The following is a 22,459-nucleotide window of genomic DNA, read 5'->3' as shown; positions in this document are numbered from 1 at the left end:
GAACGTGAGTCCCAGTCTGTGAGGTGTCTGTGTGCAAATGCCCTTGGAGGCTCTGGGGGTGGGGGGAGGCATCCCTGTGGCCAAGGCGCAGGAGAAGGGAGAGCAGGACCCATGCCAGGCGGTATTTGGGAGAGGGTTATTGCTCACAGGGGAGCTGAGAGCGAGAACTGCTTTCCCAGACACCCTTTCCTGTCACAATTCATCTATCACTGTCTTCTCAACGCTTAGCTAAGCTGAGCTTGTGGCCCAGATCTGCTCAGGGCCTGGGAAGCTGAGTCCAGGATGCTATCTCCTTGTGGCTTCCCCCTGTTGGGGAGGGGCTGTCAGATTGCTTTTTCCACCACTTGAGAGTGGGGTGCAGAGGAGGAAGCGAATCCACAGCTTTCCACCCAAAGTCCTGGCCGTGGGCCCCTCTCTTTCAGACTTCAGCATCCTGCAGTGTTCTCACCGGAGTCAACAAGACCATCAGAGCCAATACCCTCCCCTGCAAACGGGATGAGGGAGAAGATAAAGGAGGAGACCCCCTAACGATGAGTCTAAAACATTCCTGAGCCACCCTCTCCTGTCTGGGCCCCGCCCTGAAGCAGGCGGGAGGACAATGCTGCCTGTGTACTGACTGGCAAAGGGGAGGTCTATTCTGTGGCTCCAAACTGACCTTTCCAGTCGCCTCCCTCACTCCCCAAGCTCTGCTATCTTGTGTCTCCTCCATCCAGCAGCGGGGCCTCCTAGTGAGGACCCAGGCGTCAACTGCCAAGGTGAGCAGCCCGTATCTTCCTTCTGTCTGCCAAAGCTAAGCCAAAGAGCAAGGGCCAATGGCTGTGATGATAGGGCGAGCAGTAGGCATTTGGAGAAGCATCTGGGAATTTGGGGCCAGGGGTGACTATGGGTTGTTCAAGTACAGGCTACTGGTCAAGCTTCTTACTTGCTTAGGCTCCAAGCCCCAATTTCTGTCATTCATGGGGGCAGTGTGGCAGGATAGGGTCTCAGACTCCTGGCGGGAGGGTCATCAGTAGCCACAGTCCTCACCAGCCTCCATGCTCCCACCATCTCCAGACACAGAAATGCCCCGTTGCCATTTACCCTCAAAGAACTGCAGGCTAGTTGTCCCTTCAGCCCTCCAGCTCCTTAGCAGCAGTGTGCCTGAGGAGGAGAGCCAAGCCCACAGCTCAGCCCTGCTGAGTCCAAGCTTGGCCATGGACTCTGAGTATGAGGTTGGCCATGTCCGCAAGCTCCAGGCTCGGCATGCACAGATGCAGAAGAAGACCTTCACCAAGTGGATCAATAACATCTTCCGACTAGGCCGGGTAAGTAAGGCTTAGGCACCTCCAGTTCTGACCAGTGACCTGGGGGCCTGCTCTAGGATCCCCTGCCTGTAGCTGTTCTGGCCTGCCCCCTCCCAGGCTTTAAAATGTGGTGGGCATAGGGTGCTGGGCTGACCCCACATCTGCTCCAATCCACTCCTCAGGTGGGCATCAGGATCCAGAACTTATACACAGAGCTTGCTGACGGGGCCCACCTACTGCGGCTGTTGGAGCTTATCTCTGGGGAAGCCCTACCAGCACCCAGTCCAGGCCACCTGCGAGTACACTTCCTGGAAAACAACAGCCATGCACTGGCCTTCCTCAGAGCCAAGGTTTGTTCCAGGAAGGTGTTTCTGGGTGAACAGCTACATGAGCAGGAACTCGAGGTCATCTATACAATGGCTAGACCTCAAACAGAGCAGGAGGTGTGGGCCTGAATCCTGGAGGTACAGCTGAGAAACAAGAGGTGGCTGCAAAGCTCTCCTTGCCCAGTGCACTTGACTTAGACAGCCACCAGAGGGCCACAGCACGAACAAGCTCTGTCCCTACCAGGGTTCAAAACACCACTGTCTAATAAGGGAGAATTACGAGGTCCTTCGCTGAGAGAATCGGAATGTTCTTAACTTTCTCATTTCATAAACCTAGACATATAGATCTTGAATGATTTATCTGGCGAGATCCATGGGCAACCAAGTAGCTGAGCCCAGGTGTGGCCACAAGAGGTTAGCATAGAAGCCTCTTTGCCTGGAAGCAAGGGGGGGCGGGGGGGGACAAAAGCCATTGGAGGGGAAGCAACTGTGGTTCCCCAGAACCTGAGGGAACAGAAAGCCAGGCTTGGTTCAGATCTAGGTACAATGCCCTGTGTGTGAGCTAGGCATTCCCCCGGGAATCTAGGATGGGTGTGAGCCCTGGCCTCCTCCCGCCTCCCAAGAGGATTTAGAGCTCCCTCCCTCTCTCTCTCTCCCTCCCTCCTTCCCCTCCCTCTCTCTCCCTCTCTCTCCCTCCTTCCCTCCCCCCCTCCCTCTCTCTCTCTCTTCCTTTGTCACATACAGCCAAAGCTACTGAAACTCTTGACCCTCCTATCTCTACCACTCAAATGCTAGGATTAAAGGGTGTACCTCTACACCCAACTTCTTTATTTATTATTATGTATACAGTGCTCTGCCTGCACATACACCTGCAGGCCAGAAGAGGGCATCAAATCAGATTATCATTACAGATGTTTGTGAGCCACCATGTGGTTGCTGGGAATTGAACTCAGGACCTCTGGAGGAGCAGGCAGTGCTCTTAACCGCTGAGCCATCTCTCCAGCCCCCACACTAACTTCTTTATGAGCTTTTTAATACAGCAGGTCATTGACACTTGTGGAGATTACATCCTTCACTCCATCCAGGACAATTATAGTCAAGAATGGATAAGGGAGTTACCCAGCACAGCTAAAGCACAGTTTTGGTTTCCCCTTAGAGTCAGCTGTTAAGCACTTCCTAGGCTGGGGGTGGTGGTTCACATCCTTAATGCCAGCACCAAAGACGCTGAGGCAGGAAGATCTCAAGTTGGGGCTACCCTGGGTAACATAGGGTAGTAACTGGATGTGTGTTATCTCAACATGCATACATATACATAAACACACACATATACACACATATAAATATGCATACACATGAACACACCACCACACCAAGTCCTGAATATTTGCTGGCTTCCTTTCATCTCAGTCAAGTTCATTGATCAGCTGATATTGCCAAACCCAAAACTGAGAGAATTGACTCTGGGGAGCTGAAAGAAACAGACATGTTCTCCTTTGCTCAGTGTCACACCTCCAAGCTTAGGCGAGTGGGCCTGGGAGTGAGGGAAGTATGTTGGTGCATCCCTCAGAGGCTAATGAGGTAGGACAGGATGTGCCCATAAGGTACAGTGCCTAGTGAAGTTCCTCTCGCAGGGCTAGTGGTCAGCTCCCAGCTGTTCTGGTCTTACAGAGCATCTCTCCTTTCTTTGTTCATTCAGCTCATAATTGTTGTCTGGTACATGTCAGTTGTACTAGGAACTGAGGCCACATTAGGGAGCAAAACCAACACCCCCACCATGGCAGGGATGGGAGCAGATGTGTATGTGTAGGTAGGAGGGAAAAAACGCACAGTTTCAATGTCAAATACAGTGGTTGGAGTAAGCCATGTTGAGAAAGTGACACTAAAGTAGAGGCTTAAAGGAAGAAGGGACTAATTGTGTGGACATCTTGGGGGATAGTATTTTCAGACAGCTAAGACAACCAGTCCTATGCAAGGACACGGCGGCCTGCGTTAGAATCAGGCACCAGAGACGCCATAAGCAAAGTCTTGATCTCAGAAGTCTTCAGCCTTGCTGTCACATGATATCTTCTCTACTAGGAAGATGGAGCCAGAGGGCAACAGGCCGATCCTGGGAGGCCTCGATGTGTGCCTGCCCTGAGTTACCCTGTCCTTGCACCTAAGGAAGATCTAGATAGTAGGTTTCACCCTTAGTGCCCACAGAGCCACCCACTGCTTGCCCACATGCAGGTTCCTGAGGTGGAACTGGGGACTCTGAGCTTCTAATAGTATGGTCAGAGATGACACACTTCCAGAGACCAAGGTTTGGGTGGGTTCCAGGGACCCAGGCACAGCCTTGAGATGCAGCAGTGCTAGAGAAGGAGGAGGCAGACACTGGCGGCTGCCTGTTTAGCTCACTTGAGAATGGGCATCTCCAGTGCCACATCTGAGGGTCCTCCACCCAGTGGCCCAGTCTAGTTTACCTGCTTTAGGGAACACCTGCGGAGGCCTGGACTAATAGCCTAGCTATTCAGAAGCCATCTTTCCCCTGGCATCGTTCACTGCCTGCCCTTCCTGGAGGACCTCTGGCTGGAGGTGGCTAGATTCCGAGATGCTACCAGCTCACGGCTTCCTGGACTCCAGTTTTCTCAGGGCCACAGGCGTCATGGCTCAGCCCAATTACCTGTGCCCACAGGTGTCCATACCCTTCATCGGGCCAGAGAACATTGTGGATGGAGACCAGTCCCTCATCCTGGGCCTCCTCTGGGTCATTATTCTGCGGTTCCAGATTTCCCACATCTCCTTGGACAGGGTATGTCTCAGGCTCCATCCCTGGCTTTACTTCAGATCCCTGGGACAGAGCAGTTCCACTGGTGTTGGTGAACCCACAGCAGACCCTTTGTGTTCGTTAAATGAATATTCACCCTTCATCTGGGGCAAAGAACCCAGCATATTGCAATGGGCTAATATAAGTAGAGTCAGGGATTCATACTGACTGGGGGACAAGTCACCCACTGGTGAGGCGGCCGGTCATCAACCACTTCCATTCCTGGACTGTTGTTTAGCACTGAACCCCTGCCACCTTCACTATATCATAATGTACCCACCAGAGGAAAATTATATATATAAAGGGACCCCAGCTGAGAGGTTTACAATGTCCCCAGGATCTTGAAGACCTCTGGGACAGTATTTTCATGGTCTCCGTCATTTTCTATCCTTCTTTCCCCCTACACCTGGCTCAGAAAATATAAGCATAACGTCCTTATATCCTTCAAAGGTCTGTTTTATGAATTCCAAAGCACCACCCCCAACTCCATGCCAGTGGGTTAGAAAAGCCAAACTGGAGAGCGAGACCCTAAATCTCACCATGTGAAGCCCCATGAATTGGCTCAGAGGGTAAAGGCACTTTCTGTTAAGCCTGATGACATGAGTTCGACTCCCAGGGCTCTCTGCAGCCACCTCAAGCCTTCTTCCTGATTATCTGGGGTGCTGGGCGGTGTCCTAGCTTCTCTTACACACTTCACTGGCACCACTAGAGGAAATTAAGTATAAAGAGACTCCACTTCCGTAGTGCATGTAGGTACAGTAACTGCCACAGAGGACGGAGAGCTGAGGTGAAAAAGCCTCATGCCTGGCCTGGAGAATCCTGGGGTGACAGAAGTGCAGTGAGCCCCCACCTTCTATACTATGGGGCCTCGGGTCAGTTAGCTCCGTGGATGGTGCACCAGAGGGGCTGCCTGTTAGTGAGAGGAGCAGATACATAATTGTTCATCAGGATTTATACTAGGAAGAAGGGCCTTGAGACCATGATTGGGCCATGAGGTGGGAAAGCATGGGAAAGGAACAGTACAGTATACTAAAAATAGCATAATAGGGCCTTACGGGGAAAAAAGGATACTTTCTATTAAAACCTGGAGTGTTAAACCATGGGCCTATACCTTTGCCCTGATCCCATTGCCTGAATCAGGCCACACCTCGCTGTGGTTGTGACTTGACAGCTTTCAGTGTATGGTATGTGCCTCCTCTATGTTCCTGGTCACATATGCTACACTGAAGTAAGTCGCCATCCCTAAAAGGATATTTTTTTTAAAAATCAGATATTTCCTTTGCTCTGTGTATTCATCCAAAACCCCTTGGGCATTTGGTTCAGAGACAAATGCTGCTATCTGAAGAGGTACCTCTGGCCTTCTCCCACCATCCCTTTCCTGGAGAGTTCCAGTGTGTTTCTGATACCTTCCACCACCCCCCACACATACACATTGACCACACTGCCCTGACCCGCCAGGAGGAGTTCGGGGCCAGTGCAGCTTTGCTATCTGCCAAGGAAGCACTGTTGGTGTGGTGCCAGCGGAAGACAGCCAGCTACGGCAATGTGGACATCACTGACTTCTCCCGAAGCTGGAGTGACGGTCTTGGGTTTAACGCCCTCCTCCACGCTCACAGGTACATCTTAAAGCCTGAGCCTCTACCCACTGAGCCCAGAGAGCCTGGGGTGGAGCCCTGCCTGCCTTTCCACATGCCCTCTGCACCCAGGGCCTCGAGAGAGAAAGACAAATGGGTCATAAATAGAGAGGACCTAGGTCCGAGTACTAATAAGTAGACAGTACTCTGCTCTAGGCCTGCCCCTCCTCCTTTGGGTCAGGAGCTTTGCCTTTGACCCCTGCCTCCTCTACTTCCTGTGCTCTGGCTCTTCTCTGCCCCGTCACTACCTAGTGTCTTCCCTTTGGGGATGCCCACCTCATCCTGTGTCCTGGCCCCTCCCTCAGCCACGTTAACCCTCCTTCCTATTAAGTCCTGTTTATACCCCAGCCTGAGCCTTGCAGAACTATCAGAGGAAAACAGTAAGCAGTGGGTGGCTAACATAAGCCAAAGGCTCTTCTGAGGAACTGCCCTGCTCTGCCCAGGCCTGACCTGCTGGATTATAGCTCACTGAGCCTGGATCACCCTCTGCACAACCTCTCCTTTGCCTTTCGCGTGGCTGAGCAGGAGCTAGGCATTGCCCAGCTGCTGGACCCTGAAGACGTGGCAGCCCAGCATCCAGACGAACGCTCCATCATGACCTACGTGTCCCTGTACTATCACTGTTTCTCCCGCCTGCACCAGGGGCAGACGGCCCAGAGGAGGCTGGCTAAGGTTGGTGGTAAACAGAGGCAGGTCTGCCTGACTGGTTGTTCCCATGCCTTACTGGCTCCATAGCCTTGGCCAAATTGCCTCACTTCTCTGCGCTCCCTTTGTGAGGTGGGGGTGACAACTCCTGAATGGTGGAAGGCTGCTTGAGTGTCCAGGGGAGTATTAGTAACGTAACGAGTAGCATGGCGCCTGGCATATATGAAGCTACGGGGATGATAACCCTTTCTGGCCTTCTGCCTCCATTGCCCTCAAAACCTGCTAAGCCTCTAATGGGATTAAAAGGCTTAGAGAGCTAAGTCTTCAAGGCCAGGCGTAGAAGAGGATCTTTGAAGTAGGCTCTATACTGAATCCATGCTTTTAGGGGGCTCCCTTACCCTGTGGATGCGATGGCAGAGGCTGAGGCCTGGAAGGGCTGTCCTCAGGGTTAGTGTCTTAATGTTGTGTGGGGCCAAGGACGGTAAGCTGATTTAGGGAGTGGGGCACAGGGAGGAAAGGACAAGAAGGCTGAGAGGGGAACCACCTGTAGAGCTTCAACCTTCAGATGAGGCCAAAGGGGCAAAATTAGATGGAGGAAGGCAAAGTGAGGGCACAGCCCAGTTATGGAGCGAGGACTTCAGAGACCTGAGTCTGTATGTACAGTGCCGCTCTGCGGTGGGGCGAGAGGCATGTTAGCCCATCCTCAGCCAAGAGAAGGAGTGCCAACCTACCTGGGCAACTTGGGCTGGCACTTAGCACCCAGTGGTGGGGCCCACCGGAGGTGTAGCCTGACCTGTGTGCTCTGCCCTCCACCAGATCCTGCTGCAGTTGCAGGAGACAGAGGTCCTACAGGCTCAGTATGAGCAGCTGGTGGCTGACCTGCTCTGCTGGATCACAGCAAAGCAGAGGCAACTGGAGGCTCGGGACTTCCCAGATTCTCTGCCTGCCATGCGCCACCTACTGGCAGCCTTTGCCTCCTTCCACACCCAAGAAAAGCCACCTCGGCTGCAGCAACGAGGGGTCACAGAGGCCTTGCTCTTCCAGCTGCAGACAACACTCCGAGCCCAAAACCGAAGGCCCTTCCTACCTCGAGAGGGCCTGGGCCCGGCAGAGCTAGCCCAGCGATGGGCCGAGCTGGAGCGGGCAGAGGCCTCCAGGAGCCAGGCCATGCAGCACAGGCTGCTCCAGCTGGAGCGACTGGACACTCTGGCCCGCCGCTTCCAGTGCAAGGCAGCTCTCCGGGAAAGCTTTTTAAATGATGCAGAGCAGATGCTGGACCAGGCCAGAGCCTCCCTCACCAACCCAGGCACAGTGGAGGCGGCCACTCAGAGGCTGAGCATGCTGGAGGCTGGTGTCCTGCCTCAAGAAGGGCGTTTCCAGGCCTTGGGCGAGATTGCAGACATCCTCCAACAAGGACAGTATCACAGCTGGGCAGATGTGGCCCGCAGGTGAGCTCCAAGCAAGTAAACCAATCCTCACAAGAAGCCAAAGTCTCCCTACAACTCTCAGAAGGGTGGGGTGGTTTGGACAGTCAGGGTTCCCTCTAAAGAGATAATCTGTCCCCCCCCCCCAAAAAAAAGAGATAATCTCCCATGGATGCACAAATCCACCACCAGGTGTAACTTACCCTTTCTGGCAAAGCATGGTTCTTTCTGGGTAGTCAGCACACCCACTGCGCAGCTCAGTGTCCACCACATCCTACACACTATAATCAAATGTTTAGCCCTTCCCTCCTGAAGCTTAAAACACTCTAAAGGAAAACATGAAAGAAAGAAAAAAAAGCAGTTTAAAGAGCTGGGTGTGGTGGAACATGCCTTTAATCCCAGCACTCAGGAGGCAGAGGCGGGCAGATCTCTGTGAGTTCGAGGCCAGTCTAGTCTACAAAGTGAGTCTAGGACAGCTAAGGCTACACAAAGAAACCCTGTCTCAAAACCCCCCAAAAGGGGGGAGTTTAAAAAATAGTTGTGATGGCCCATGCCTTTAATCCTAGCACTTGGAAGGCAGAGGCAGGCAGATCTTTGTGAGTGCAGGGCCAGAATAGTGTACATAGCAGGCCAGCCAGGGCTAATTCTGAGACCCTGTCTCAAAAAAACAAACAACAAATGAGTGTCTGGAGTCTAATTCAGTGGTAGCATATCTGTAGCATGCACAAGGTCCTTGATTCAGTTCTCAGAAAAATAAATAAATAAATAAGGCAAACATGGGACCACGAGAGGCCAAGGCAGGAGGATATGGCATGGGTCACTGGGGAAGTGCCACTGGAAGTTGCCTTCGACCAGAGAGAAGTGAGGGACCTGGTCATGTACATATAGGGGACAGGCAGTCCTGGGCAGATGGGATAGCAAGAACACCACACCAAAGTGGTTACATACCTCACAAGGCTGAAAAGTAGCGCTGTGGTGGTGGTGACCAAGTCACAGGAGATGAGACCAAGGAAGGAACGGAATGCAGGTCGGGCAGGGCCTTAAACAGTAAAGCAAAGGCATCTTGACTTTTTTTTTCCCCTTTTCCTTAGAAAGTTAGGAAACCACTGTGTCTGAGCAGAGGCGTGACACACTATAACCTTCGTACCAGTGATGGCCTGGACGCCCTGCTTGGGCGGGTTAAAGGGCAAAGCGTGTACTATCTAGTTATGAACTGGTGTGCAGTCCCAGGTGGGAAGCAGCGGGAGGGGGTGTGACTGTACAGCGGTGGCATTCTGGGTGTGCGGCGGTGGCATTCAGAACGTTCTAACTTTCTATTTTGCTTTTGAGGCAGGGCCTCACAGAGACAGAACTCACATTTAGACAGGGCTGGCCTCGAAACCGGCAATCTGGCCGCTCCTCCTGCATTCTGGGACTACAGTTGTGACTACCCAGATCTGTGTCTATGTTTTGAAGACAGTACCAAACAGGATTTGCAAACAGAGCAGAGTTAAGAAACTGAGGCTGTCATTGTTTTAGTCCGTGTACCTGGAAAGACAGTCTTTAGCCACAGAGCCAGACAAGGGGAGAGGGACTGAGGGCGGACACTCGAACCTTTCAGGCTCCCTTCTGACTGTCCCAACCACGTCAGGATGTTCACATCTACACCCTGCCTGGCTCCAGAGGCACCACTGTTCTTGGCAGCCGAGCTTTCAGGCCCCAGCCTGCTGGAGACCACTCTTTCCTTCTGTTATCTAGGCAGAAGGAGATCAACGGACGCTGGCAGAAGCTCCTGCAGCGTCTACAGGAGCAGAGGAAACAGATGGCAGGCACACAGGATGTGCTGTCCCTGCTGCAGGAAGTGGAGGCTGCCTCCGAGCAGCTTGGGGAGCTGCAGGTGGGCAGTAGGTCAGCGGACCTCTGGGAGGTCCTTTCCCAACATTGGTGCCCACAGGTACCCAGCACCTGGAAAAGCACTGACCACTCATCTCTGCCCAGGAGTTGGCCAGCTCCACAGCCTGTGGGCACCAGCTGGCAGAAGCAGTGTTGCTGCTGCAGAGGCATGACCTGCTGGAGGCCCAGGTCTCAGCCCACAGGGCCAACATAAACCGTCTTGCCCATCAGACGGCACAGCTGGACTCCTCCCAGGGTACCAGTGTGCAGATGCTGCAGGCTAAGGCCCTGGCATTGGCCGAGCTCTACCACAGCCTGGTATCTCTTGTCAGAGCCCGGTAAGTCTGCCCCAAGTCCTCAACCGGCTGTAGAGCTTTCCTGTAACTTTAATTATCTTCCGCCCAAGCAGAAATCCTCTGGTCTGGTAAACTCCTCTTGAGCCCCACAAGGCTAGGTCTTATTTATTAAGCCATTCTGGGAAAATCCTGCCCAAGGGGCATGTCTGATGCAAGTGGGCAAATTCCTCCCCCATGCTTCCCCAAACCTTTCATGGCCCTCTCTGTCTCCGAGACGAGCCCTGCTGGAGCAGACCCTGCAGCGGGCACAGTTCCTGCACAGCTGTGAGGAGGAGGAGGCCTGGTTGCGGGAGCATACACAGCTAATGGAGAGGCCAGCACTAGGTCGGGACCTCGCTCTGATTGCTACCGCTCTGCAAAAACACAAGGTGTCCAGTCCCTTGCTCTCTGACATCCCGACCTCCTTGCCAGCCAGGCTTGGGACTCTCGGGCGTCACCCTCTCCCTCCCTAACCCTGCTAGGCTCTGGAAACTGAACTCCATCGCCACCAGGCTGTGTGTGCAGATCTCATGCAGAGGGGACGCAACTTCAGTGTCAGAGGGCCCCCAACACAGCCAGATCCTCTGGAAAGGGCCGAAGCGGTTCAGGGAACGTGGCAACTGCTTTGGACTGCAGCCACAAGGAGGCGCGCCCGGCTGCAAACGGCGCTGCTCGTTGGGCAGGTACAGCTTGCCGGGCGGGGCGGGGCAGGGCGGGGCGGGGCGGGGCACCGCACGTGGAGGCAAGGCGAGCGCACCTGCGGCCCGGCGCTCAGCCCTTTCTACCTCCCCACAGTACTTTTCTGACTTGGCCGAGGTGGTTTCTTGGCTTCTCCTGCGGCAGAAGCAACTGGAAAGTGCGTCCTGCGGGAAGGACCAGACGGACGCCGAGGTCCTGTTGCAGAGCCACCAGCGCCTGGAGCAAGGCGTGCTCGCCTTTAGGGTGGAACTGCGTGAGCTGGAGGATCAGGCCCAAGCTGTTGCAGCCCTGGTGGCACTCACGGTGCGCTGGGGATCATGGGAAGGAGCTAGACTCGTGCCTCCTACACTAAATGTGAGGTCTCCTCAGAACATCAGTGCTATACGCTCCTCTCCTAATGAGGGTCTTTGTGGCTCTGCTGGGAGCTGGTCTTGCATCCCCCAACCTCCACCTCTGCTCTCATCTCCAGTCATTTGGAATTCTGTCTGTGTAAATCAGTCAAGGCCATCAAGCGCAGCTGCCCAGATCTGAAGTTACTTTTGGTTTCTTTTCATTCTTTCTTTTTTAAAATTTCTTTTTTATTTAATCACTTTTCAGACTGATCCCAGCCCCCTTCCTTCCCTCCCAGTCCCACCCTCACGCCCCAGCCTACAGGTGGTAACTCACACTCCAGGCCCTTTCCATTGTGTTTACTCCCAGAGCACATAATTAATCATTTTAAAGACAGATCTCTGTGTTCGCAAGTATCTAGAACACAAGTGAGTTCATCAAGGTGGGGCAGGCTACTGCCTAAACACCTGGTGATCTCTGTCAAAGAGGCTTTTTGATTCATTGTCTAAGGCTTTTCCTAAGCCCACACTCCTCCTGCCCCTGGGCCTGCGATGCTTCGCTCCTGGTGTTTACGTGATACCTACACAGTACCTTTGGTACAGGGCGTTAGTGGTTTCTTCCTGCACCGGGAGTCCTGCTTTCCCAGCTTGCTGCTTATTAAATAATGGGATCTAACTTCTCCCCTTTTGTGTGTCCTCTATCCCCACCTGGTAGAGGCCTGGCTCCTGGCATTTTCAGCCTTCGCTTTTCCCACTATTGGCAGAGTTTGCCCTTCTGCCAGATGGGGAGCCACTTGGTCACCTAAACAGAACCTTTGTCCCTTCTACAGGAGGAACCTCCAGAAGATTGGAAAAGGCTTAACGAGATTGGAAGACCTCAGGGTGAGACTCACGTTTTAGTACCACCAGGCAGCCAGTATCCACCCCAAAAGATGCCCTTCTCCTCCAGAGATACAAGGTCATGACCCCTAGTGAGAGCCTAAAGTCTGTCAGCAAAGAGAAGGCCACACATCTTCCCTGGGGCTGTCTGGGCATCCAAAATCCAAACAGAAGAAGTTCAGGGGAGGCCAGTTTGAGCTCAGCAGAGAGAGGTAACTGGAGTTATCAACAAACAAACAAACAAAAAACACCCTGTGTTGTTCAGGGTAGCGTGTCCCTGCTCCTATACAACCACGGTTTTCACACCAGAAAAGTGTGAAAGATGTGGTCGTGTCAGATCTGTGGAGTTTGAAATTCTCTGGATCTTCCCCTGATTTCTTTCTTTACTTTCCCTTCCTGTACATACTCTTTTGCTATGCCTATCCCCTATTTCTGAATGGTCTACTTGCTGCTGCTGCTGCCGCTGCCGCCACTGCTGCTGCCGCTGCCGCTGCCGCTGCCACTGCTGCTGCTGCTGCTCATACTTGCCCAGAGAGGAGGACAGAAAGTTAGACATGGAGTGCTCTCTCATTCACAGGGAGGGGTGCTGGCCTGAGCTTCCCCTCTGCCTAGCTGCTGCTTCCACAGCACCTTGTCTTCCCTCTACAAATGTTCTTTTTTTGGGCAGACTCCAGTGGGCCTTGCTTTGTCCTTTTTAAATACCCAGACCATGTGGCCTTTCTTCCTTCTGGACACCCATGGTACTTATTTCACATGACAGCATGCCTCCCCATCCAAGTGTAGCCCTAGATAGTGTCCTACTTCTTATGGGTCTGTGAGCTTTGCAGTCCTGAGAGACTCATGAGCCACAGTGGGAGGGTCCTGTCTCAGTCCTTATAGCTTCTAGAAGCTCTTTACGCAGAACCAGGCCTGGGGAAGCAATAGGTGCCACGCAACCTTCACCCACCTTGTGATAAGCTACTGAGTAGGGAAGAGATGGGCCCTAAGCAGCCGTTGAATCCTGACTCTCATGACAGTATGTGTCTCTTGGCTTCTAGAAGAGAGCCTGAATACCCAGGAGCTGAAGGACTTGGGGAGCAGCCAGCACAGGATGCCCATCATCCGCAGCATAGAGAACATACCCCAGGTATTACCACAGGCCCTGTCTTGGTGGAGATCTTGCCACTTGGTGGGAGCTGGGTATGGACACACTGCCCTCCTTCTACACAGGTGGTGCCGGCCCTGGGCCTTCTGGGGGAAGAGCCAAGGATGGCCCTCCAGACCGAAGACCCAAGGATGGCCCTCCAGACCGAATATGACTTTGACTTCAACTCCAACTCCATACTCCAGGCTCAGGCTCACTTGAGCCAGAGCTATGAGAACCTAAGGGCCCTGGTAAAGGTAATGCTCTTTGTTCAAGATATAGTCAGAGCTGAGCATGTGGCATGTGCCTGTATTCTCACTTGCTCCAAGGGCTGAGGTAGGAAGATTACATAAATCCAGGTGTCCATGACCAGCCTGGGAAACACAAGATGAAAAACCCAAAGCTGTGAAATCATACTTGCCTGGCATACCTGAGGTCCTAGGGTTCAATTCCCCGCACCAAAAGAAAGCTAAAGGAGGGGACATTAATTGTGCCACTACCAGGCTGCGTGTGGTGGCACACGCCTTTAATCCCAACACTTGGGAGGCAGAGGCAGGCAGATCTCTGTGAGTTTGAGGCCAGCCTGGTCTACAAAGCAAGTCCAGGACAGCCAAGGCTAACATGGACAAATCCTGTTTCAAAAAAAAAAAAAAAAGTATGCCACTACGATAAGCAGTGTTCTCAACCTATGAGTTGTGCCCCTTTTGGGGGTCAGACAACACTTTCACAGAGTTTGCATATCAGATATCCCAGGTATCAGATGATTTACATTATATTTCATAACAGTAGCAGTATTACAGTTATGAATAGCAAGGAAAATAATTCTATGGTTGGGGTCACTACAACATGAGGAGCTGTACACTAAAGCGTCACAGCATTAGGAAGGTTGAGAACCACTGAGCTAGCGTCTGCCCTGATCCCAGGAACACAGCAGTGACTGACAGGTTTCTGCTAAAGGTGCTTACACTATAACCAAGATGCCAACAGCTTTTTTTTTTTTTTTTTTTTTTTTTTGAGACAGGGTTTCTCTGTGTAGCCTTGGCTGTCCTGGACTCACTTTGTAGACCAGGCTGACCTCAAACTCACAGGGATCCACCTGCCTCTGCCTCCCGAGTGCTGGGATCAAAGGTGTGCGCCCCCACTGCCCAGTGCCAACAACTTTTTAAATGGCCGTGATATGGATTCTGGAGAAGGGATGCAGGTTAGCTTGGGGTCAACATGGCACCTTTGAGGAAAGGCTATTTAAACAGAGATGTAAAACAGATCCAAGGGCAGGCCGTACCAGTTGGGTCCTGAAAGAAAGCTGGGAACAGCCTAGATGTAGGAGGCTGAGGCCTGAAGCTCTGAGAGCAGTTGGGGCAGCAGCTAGAACAGAGCCTGGGGAGGCTTGTGTGGCTTCAGGGCGAAACCAATCCCCTTGAGCAAATAAGAAACTCTCTCCTGGCACCCTAGCTCTCACCAGCTCCCTCTGGTGGATATCAAGAGAACAGACGTGGCCCGCTTGTCTGGTAGAGACTTAGTGGCTTGTGGTGGACAAGGGCATACCCCAGACCTTTCTGCCCTCCCCTGAGAGCATTGTCCCTTTATCCTGACCCTGGCTGCCTCCTCAGCTTCACAGGGCCCGACTAGAGGAGGCAGTAGCTCTGTTTAGCTTCCACAGCTCCTGTAGGGAGCTCCAGTCCTGGCTGGAAGAGCGGACAGCCCAGTTCCAAACATTACATCCCCAGTGTCACAACTTAGAGGCCACACAGCTCAAATATGAGGTAAGGCACTGAGATAACGGAGACCAAAGCTTCCACCACCCTGGCTTTGCCTCACTGTTCTGCCCCACTCTCCACATTTGCTCTGGTCCTGTCTGGGGAGGGTCCAAAGCCGTAGGACTGACTCTGAGGGCTAGCGATTCAGATGCTCCCTTCTCAAGCAAGTAGGACGAACATCTTAGACCCAAGCTTCCCAAGACCTTTTGTGGCCCAAAATGAGTGTCAGGGGAGAAGAGTCTGCCTCCTCAGAGCCCTGGGTCCTCCTTTTCCTCAGGACCTTCTCGTGACCTTAGCCACTGGAAAAGGCCGCTGGGCTGAGGTCATCAGCACTGCTGAACAACTGAAGCAGAGATGTCCAGGACACATGTGGAAAATCCAACAACAACAGGAAGACCTGGGTCTGAGGTGACGATAAAGGGTGGGAGCGAAGAGTGGGGCAGGGTCCTTGCTTAACGCCTCCTACCGTGCAGGTGGAGAGGCTAGATGGTGTCAAAGACAGTGAGGAGGGCAGAGAATCTCCAGCCTAGAAGCCTCCATCCTGTTAGGCTCTGTAGGTGTCACCATGGATGGCAGGTGTCCTTGTGGTGGGTACATCCTGGCATCCTCTGCTCAGGTGGCAGGAGCTGGAGACCCTGAAGGAGAAGAAAGGCCTGCAGCTGGCACACAGCACAGAGGTGTGCAGCCTTCTACAGGAGTCTGAACCTGCACGCGCCCAGCTGCTAGATATGATGGGCAGGCTGGAGGCTCTGGGGCCAGGAGGCTCTGGGGACAGTCAGCACAGCCTGCAGCAGACCCAGCAGAAGGTCCTGATCCTGGAGAAGAAGATCTCTTACCTCCAAAGGGCAACCATAGAGTACGGCTGGCTTTAGAGTGGTGATGGGGGACTGGGGGGGGGCGGGGGGGGGGGCAGTGAGGGCTAAGGGAAGCTCTGATAAACTGAGGGCGGGTGCAGGAACTGGGATGAGGAGAAGGTGGCCAAAATGTGCTATTGGAAGCATGCAGGCAGAGGCCAGAGACCGTTCTCTCATGACGACCTGGCCAGCAGGTTGTTCTGTGACAAGCCTCGAGTGACAGGAGCATGAGATGAGGAGGAGGAGGGGGTGGAGGAGGGGAAGGAAGAGGAGGCAAGAAGAAGAAAAAGACAGAAAAGCTGGGGCTGGGAAGTCTTTGCCAAGCAAATTTATTATTATCTTATATGCTATTTGCAGGAGAATGGCCAAGGTCATTAGAAAGCTAGATCAGAAAATGCTGGCAAGAGGACACAGGATACCTCAGACACAGCTGCCTTAGGACTGATAACCACACCTCTCAGAGGGGAAAGCCTGCTTAGAACTGAAACCTTAACTCCTTTGAGGCCCAGGCCCCAGAGTGGACCTTGCAAAGTCTATACCCCTGGGCAGGGACACAGAACTAGCGTTCCCTTTGTCCTTTCATCAGGACCTCTAAGAAAGCCTTGGGTGGGGTCTGGCTCCCAACACTCAGAGAAAAAGAGAGCCTGATGGGGGTGGGGTGGACCTTCAGAATTGTCACCACTTTCCCCAGGAGACACAGACCTGGGGGCATTGACTGTGGTTGTTAACATCCTGCAGGGTGGCGGAGTCGGGTCCCTCAGAGAGCTGGCTGCTTCAGGAGCAGGTGCTGACGCTGCAGGTGCTGCTAAAGCAAGTGCAAGGGCGAGTGGCCCAGCAGGTCCAGGTACAGACTGAGGCTCGAGTCCAGCAAGGCATCCTACAAGAGAGCCAGAAGCTGCTGCGATGGGCGGAGGGCATCCGGACTCGACTGTGCAGCGGAGAGGAGCTGGAGGATTCGGTCTGGGCCCAGCAGCTGCTGAGGACACATGAAGCCTTACAGGAAGAGACCCACCTGTGGGAAGAGAGGTCAGGACTGGCCTGAGGGTTTGAAGTTCATAAAAGGAAAGCCAAGAGCAGTGTGGTCTCCAGGGTCCTGAGCCGGGCTGGTATGTAGCACGGCACTGCAGGCAGATTTTCAGGAGACACTCACGCCTACAACAGGCAACTCGCACACTTCAGGAAGGGCCCCCCAGAGCCTGAGCTGTCAGAGAAGCTCTGAGTCGCAGCCCGGCTGCTCTCCTTCAGGCGGGATGATGGCCTCTCCCTAGTCTAGCTTCCCGTTCTGAGCAGGGCATACTCTACTGGCCTCCACAGTCCAACTCACCAATGGACTAAGATTGCTGCCACCTCGCGTCCTTCAGGAGTGATATACAGCCTTGTCAGCAAGCAGAGGCACCACGTACGACCGACCCTCAGGCTCTGCCCTGCCCCAGGGAGCCTGACGGGTATCAAGCGGGCCTCCACTTGTCGCACATACACACACACACACACACACACACACACACACACACACACACACACAGTGACTAGAATTGCCACAGCCTAAAGGAAACGCTGGGTTTTCCTAACCGCCATGATCATGCCACCTGTTTTCAAACTGTGGGGGACAGCATTCAGCCTAAAGGGGCATCTTTTCTTCTGGGTCAAGGGTTCTAGTGGCCCTGATAGCAGGCATGTGTGGATTGAGCGATCTTTGTTGTGTTATCCCAGCATGCCATGAGTCATTTACTTGAAGGAGGGTGTGACATGGGTCATGGGCACTTTTGTTGGGCCTGTTGCATTCCATCTTACTCACAGGCCAGAGCGCAGCCGTCCTGTGAGAAAGTGAACCGATAGGACTGACCAGCCAGTTACCCTCCACTTCAGAGCTCTGTGATGAAGGGCTGGAGGAGCTGGTGAGAAAGGCCAAAGTGTGGTCTGATGCTGTTTCTGTTGTTTCACATAGGGTGCAGCAACTGGAGGCTCAGGGTCAGCTGATGGCGGTCTCAGACTCCCCACAGTGCCAAGAGGTGGCCAGTGCCCTAAGACTCTTAGGCCAGCAGGGCCAGCAGCTGAAGGCTCTGTGGGAGCAGAGATGGCAGAAGCTCTGGGAAGGCCTGGAGCTGCAGAGGTTTGGCCAAGAAGTGGATGGTTTCATTGCCACCTGTGCCAGCCATGAGGCCTCACTGTGCCTGGACAATCTTGGGGTAAAGAGTAGAACTGGAGTGTCATCCTACTCCCCCTAGTGGGAGCTGGGTCCAGAAGTCAGGGTGGGCAGGAATGGGGACCCTAAGGATGAGCTGACCTAGGTCTCTGTACCAGGAGGATGTAAGGGAGGCCCAGAGCTTGCTGCAGCAGCACCAGGGCTTAGCGTGGCTCCGCAGCACCCTGGGATCTCGGGCAGAGGCCCTGCAGGCGCGTGGTGAGAAGCTGCTTCTGAGCCAACACCCTGCTGTGCACAAGTGAGCCATCTGCCTGCTGCAGTCTCTCTGCACCTGAACAGAAGGCTGCTGCTGCTGCCTGAGGCCGGGTGGGGTGGGGTTCCCTTGGACTGGGGAGGGGTGGGGATAGGGTTCAGTGCAGAGAAGAGCCCTCTCCTCTTCCTGCACTCCAGGATCAGAGAGCTGCTGCACAGTGCCCGGGCACAGTGGACCAGAGTCCAGGAGAGGAGTGAGCAGAGAGGGACACAGCTGCTGGCTTCCCTCCAATTGCAGGTGAGCCCCTAGGCTGCCGGAGGTGTCCCCAGCAGCAGCGCCCAGGAGCGCACAGCTGCACCGAGGCAGTATGATCCTGTTTAATGAGCACGTTCCCCACCCTTGACGCACGGTTCTTGGGTGTTTCCGAGAGGAAGCTGGAGCTGTGGTCGCTGTCCTTCTCAGAAAAGGACCCCTTGACTAAGTGCACCTCTCACCCTACCACACATCTGGCTCACTTCTGCCACACCAGGGGTTTGCTTGGGCAACGGAAGCAGCTTTGGATCTTAGTTTTGATGCTTGTGCGGGTGCCAGAAGTGACTCTCAGGCCAGGCCAGGCCTTCAAGAACATCAACCTATTAGATCAAGAGAGCTGCACGTGATCTGGTGTTGTCTGTATGAGTGGGACTGGACAGGCGTTTCTCCTTCTGGGACACAGTGTCCTTGTCCCATTTAGGGAATCAGAAAAAAATCCAAGCTCTACCTCCCCTGTACCCAAGCATCAGCTCTCGGTGTTCCCTCCTCCCCCGCCACCCGCAGACCCTTCTCCCTAGAGGTAGGTCCTTGTGCCACCCCTCGCCCTGGCCTCTGAGACCCACTCTCTCTTGATTCTCGGGCAGGAATGGAAACAGGCTGTGGCAGAGCTAATGCTGTGGATGGAGGAAAAGTGGCCCAGGGTGGCGGATGAACCCTCCCATCCATGCAGCAACATTCTGCAGAAACTCCAGTGGCACGAAATAACTAAGACCGAGCTATTAGCCAACCATGGGTACATGGAGGCCACACAGCAGGTGAGGATGCTGGACAGAAGGTGTAGGACCCTCTTGTCTTTAGTCTCCCAACACATACTGCCTATTTCTATGGAGCATAGTCCCTGGAAGAGGGGTCCCCTCTGCTTCCTTCACTTAGCTGGGTGTCCCCCTAGACAGGTACCCACATCAGCTCAGAAAGCTGCCATCATTCCAGGGAGCTAGCGCAAAGCAGTTGCAGCTAGCGACCTGCCTCCTTCCCTGCATGCTGCAGTCGTTGGTGGGTGGTCCTAGGCACTCCAGGCCTTTGTCTCCTTTCCAGGCTGGGAGAGAACTGTTGCATAGCCACCCATATGCACAGGAGGACATACAGGACAGACTTCAAAGCTTGACTCAGAGATGGAAAGAACTGAACCACAAGATGGCAGAGTGAGAGGACGGGCTGCAGCAGAACAGACAGCAGGACCAGCTCCTAGAGCTGCTGAAGGTAGGTCCCTGGGGGATGCGAGGTAGGGGTGAGGACATGAGAGGGAAGACCTGGACTTGGCTGGGGCAGGATGGGAGCAGGCAGAACAGAGAGGGCTGGAAAGAGTGGCCCCATAAATCCTACACGGAATTCTGGCCTGTAGGAGGCTAAGCATGGCTTTGCCCTGCAGCAGGCCACCACCACAGTAGCTTCTGTGAGTCTAACATGTTATCACAACTCAAATCCCCTAAAGAAGAAGATGCCTAAGCAGTTTGTACACTACTAGATGGAAGGACGAGATGGGTCCCTGGTGAATCTGGGGGCTAGGAACACCATGGATTCAGAGCCTGGCAGAGCTGCAGTGAAAAGGTGAATGCAGCCTCTTGTCATCCTCCCCAGGATGTCAAGGAGATGATGGAGCATCTGGAAAGAGCCCTACAGAGTACAGAAGTGGGGCAAGACCCGTGGTCCAGCCTGAGGCTACAGAAACAGCACTGCCAACTAGAGGACAAGAGCCAGGCACTGGCCAGCAAGATGGCTGCCCTCATCTCTCAGACCCACAATGCATCATTCACTTCCTTGACCATCCTGGAGGAGAGCCAGCAGTGTCACCAGAGGTATTCATTCCATCTTCACCCTGCTGTGGGTCACGCTTGCCCTGCCACATGTGCCTCATGAACCTGAGGACTGAGTGGCACCTAAAGGGCCTGAGGGCATCCAAACCTCCTCCTTAGTAGAGTTATTCTGGGGGGGAGGGTGCCAGGGCTAGGATAGGCACTCTATCGTGCCATTGAAGTCAAATGCTGCTTCCCCATCCTCAGAAGTTTTTCTCTGTTCCCTGGCTGTGTTCCTCTTGGGTCCCTGGTGGGAATGAGGAAAGGACCATTCTCCCCACCCCCATCCTCAGCCTCTTTATCTTTTCTCCTTCTATCAGGTTTGAGTCCCTGCAGAGCAAGCTGGCCACCCGACAACTGCAACTGGAGGCCTCGGTTGAGCTGTTCCAGTTTAACATCCTTAGCGACCTGGGACTCACATGGGTGGCTGAGCATATGCCCAGTGCCAGGCCCACCTGCCCTGCCCAGTGCTGGCATGATGCCCAGAGCCTTCAACGCAAGCACAAGGTGCCACCTGTTTCCTCCCAGGACCCCCCAACATCTCATTCCCAGACCTTAGACACCCCCTGCCACTCACTACTCAGGGTCTGCTGGCCACCAAATCCTTCTCCCCAGGTGGCCTGACTTCCAACTCCATGTTGCTCCAGCTCTCCTCAGCCTAGTGACCTTGAGCCAGAGATGCGTCCATGACTCCAATCTGGACATGTGTGGCTAAGGGAAGCCCATTGTTCTGTGGCAGGTACTCCAGGCGGAGGTGAACGCTCACGCAGGGCACGTGAACAGGGTGCTAAGTTCTGGCCAGAGCCTAGCCACCTCTGGGCACCCCCAAGCTCAGCAGATCATGGAGCAGTGCCAGAAACTGGAAGGCAGCTGGGCAGAACTGGAGCAGGCATGTGAGGCACGTGCCCATTGCCTGCAGGAGGCCGTCACTGTCCAGCAGGTAGGAGGCAAAGAGGATGGGGTTTGCAGAGCAGCGGACCAGCTGTGGGAGAGAGGAACTGTGGGACTTTCAGGGAGGGAGGCTGGTGATGAGAGCTGAGGGCTAAGAGTTAGCTGGTTTCCATAAGGGCCCAGAGGCCTCTGCAGACAGTTAGTGACCAGGATGGGTCAACAGTCCTGGCTAAGATCAACGGGGTGAGTTGATGTTATTCTTTGCAGTACTTTACAAATCTGTCAGAAATAGAGGCCTGGGTGGAGGAAAAGCGGCCTCTGGCAAGCAGTCAGGACTACGGCAGCGATGAAGAAACCACTGTTGGGCTCATTAGGAAACACCAGGTACTGTGTCCTGAGCATCTCCACGTGGGTGACAGTGGTCCATAAGGGGGCCTGCCTCACTCCAAAGGGCACATTCTCTTCCTGAGTCACGGAACCCTGCTGTTTCCTTCCTATCCCCATCCACCACCCACCCAATTCCTGATTCACCCTCCTCCCCGGGCACCTTCCTCCAGCACAGCCCCCTCCTTGTGACCCAGGAGAGTGTACTGCCATCTGTAGCCTCATTCTCGGACTTGCCTCTCCGTGCAGACTTGGGCTGCCTCTGTCTCCTCCTGTTTCATCTGCTCCCTGTACTTTCCTACTCCTCAGAGTCTCCTGTTCCAGCCCACCCCAAGTCCTTCATAGGTGTCCTTCTCCTGGGCTCTGAGCATCATCCTTTCTGTTAGCCCAGTCGCCATCCTAAAGCCCATCTCCTCCCACAAGCATCCCTGGTAAGGAAGGAGGCCAGAGCAGACTCCAAGAACCAACAGCCTCCAGAACCTCGGCCCCACCACACTGCTGCTTCTTGTCATGGAAATGTCCTGTCTGGCTACTCTCCTGTATGCCCCAGTGGTCACTGTTTCGGGGTGTCTTGTGGCTGAGGACTTTAAGTGGGCTATTCCTGAAGGGTAGGCCTGCAGCTTGGCCTTTTGGAACCTCCATGTGGCCAAGCATACAAAGAGGCTTGCTTAAATCTGTCTTTTTTTTTTTTTTTTTTAACATTTTTAAGTTTAATTTTAA

At 53.8% G+C, this 22,459-nt stretch overlaps 1 protein-coding gene across 1 annotated transcript in view; it reads left to right on the top strand.

Moving 5' to 3' along the window:
* Nucleotides 1–1,178: 1,178 nt before the first annotated feature.
* The window catches only part of Sptbn5 (spectrin beta, non-erythrocytic 5), a 43,703-nt gene continuing 22,422 nt past the window's right edge, over nt 1,179–22,459 (top strand). The window contains 27 exon segments of the mRNA XM_051144426.1: nt 1,179–1,304; nt 1,466–1,633; nt 4,281–4,397; nt 5,871–6,028; nt 6,490–6,718; nt 7,508–8,139; nt 9,853–9,991; nt 10,093–10,325; nt 10,558–10,711; nt 10,805–11,005; nt 11,118–11,375; nt 12,181–12,308; nt 13,274–13,355; nt 13,439–13,609; nt 14,963–15,115; nt 15,387–15,517; nt 15,726–15,965; nt 16,702–16,989; nt 17,909–18,149; nt 18,265–18,404; nt 18,557–18,656; nt 19,256–19,426; nt 19,707–19,871; nt 20,250–20,467; nt 20,785–20,971; nt 21,204–21,404; nt 21,623–21,739. Coding sequence (XP_051000383.1) covers nt 1,194–1,304; nt 1,466–1,633; nt 4,281–4,397; nt 5,871–6,028; nt 6,490–6,718; nt 7,508–8,139; nt 9,853–9,991; nt 10,093–10,325; nt 10,558–10,711; nt 10,805–11,005; nt 11,118–11,375; nt 12,181–12,308; nt 13,274–13,355; nt 13,439–13,609; nt 14,963–15,115; nt 15,387–15,517; nt 15,726–15,965; nt 16,702–16,989; nt 17,909–18,149; nt 18,265–18,404; nt 18,557–18,656; nt 19,256–19,426; nt 19,707–19,871; nt 20,250–20,467; nt 20,785–20,971; nt 21,204–21,404; nt 21,623–21,739 — 5,133 coding nt within the window. The 5' untranslated portion in view covers nt 1,179–1,193.

Source organism: Acomys russatus, chromosome 4 (genome assembly GCF_903995435.1).
Source record: "Acomys russatus chromosome 4, mAcoRus1.1, whole genome shotgun sequence".
NCBI classification, from domain to species: Eukaryota; Metazoa; Chordata; class Mammalia; order Rodentia; family Muridae; genus Acomys; species Acomys russatus.
This window is presented reverse-complemented; position numbering and strand designations above follow the sequence as displayed.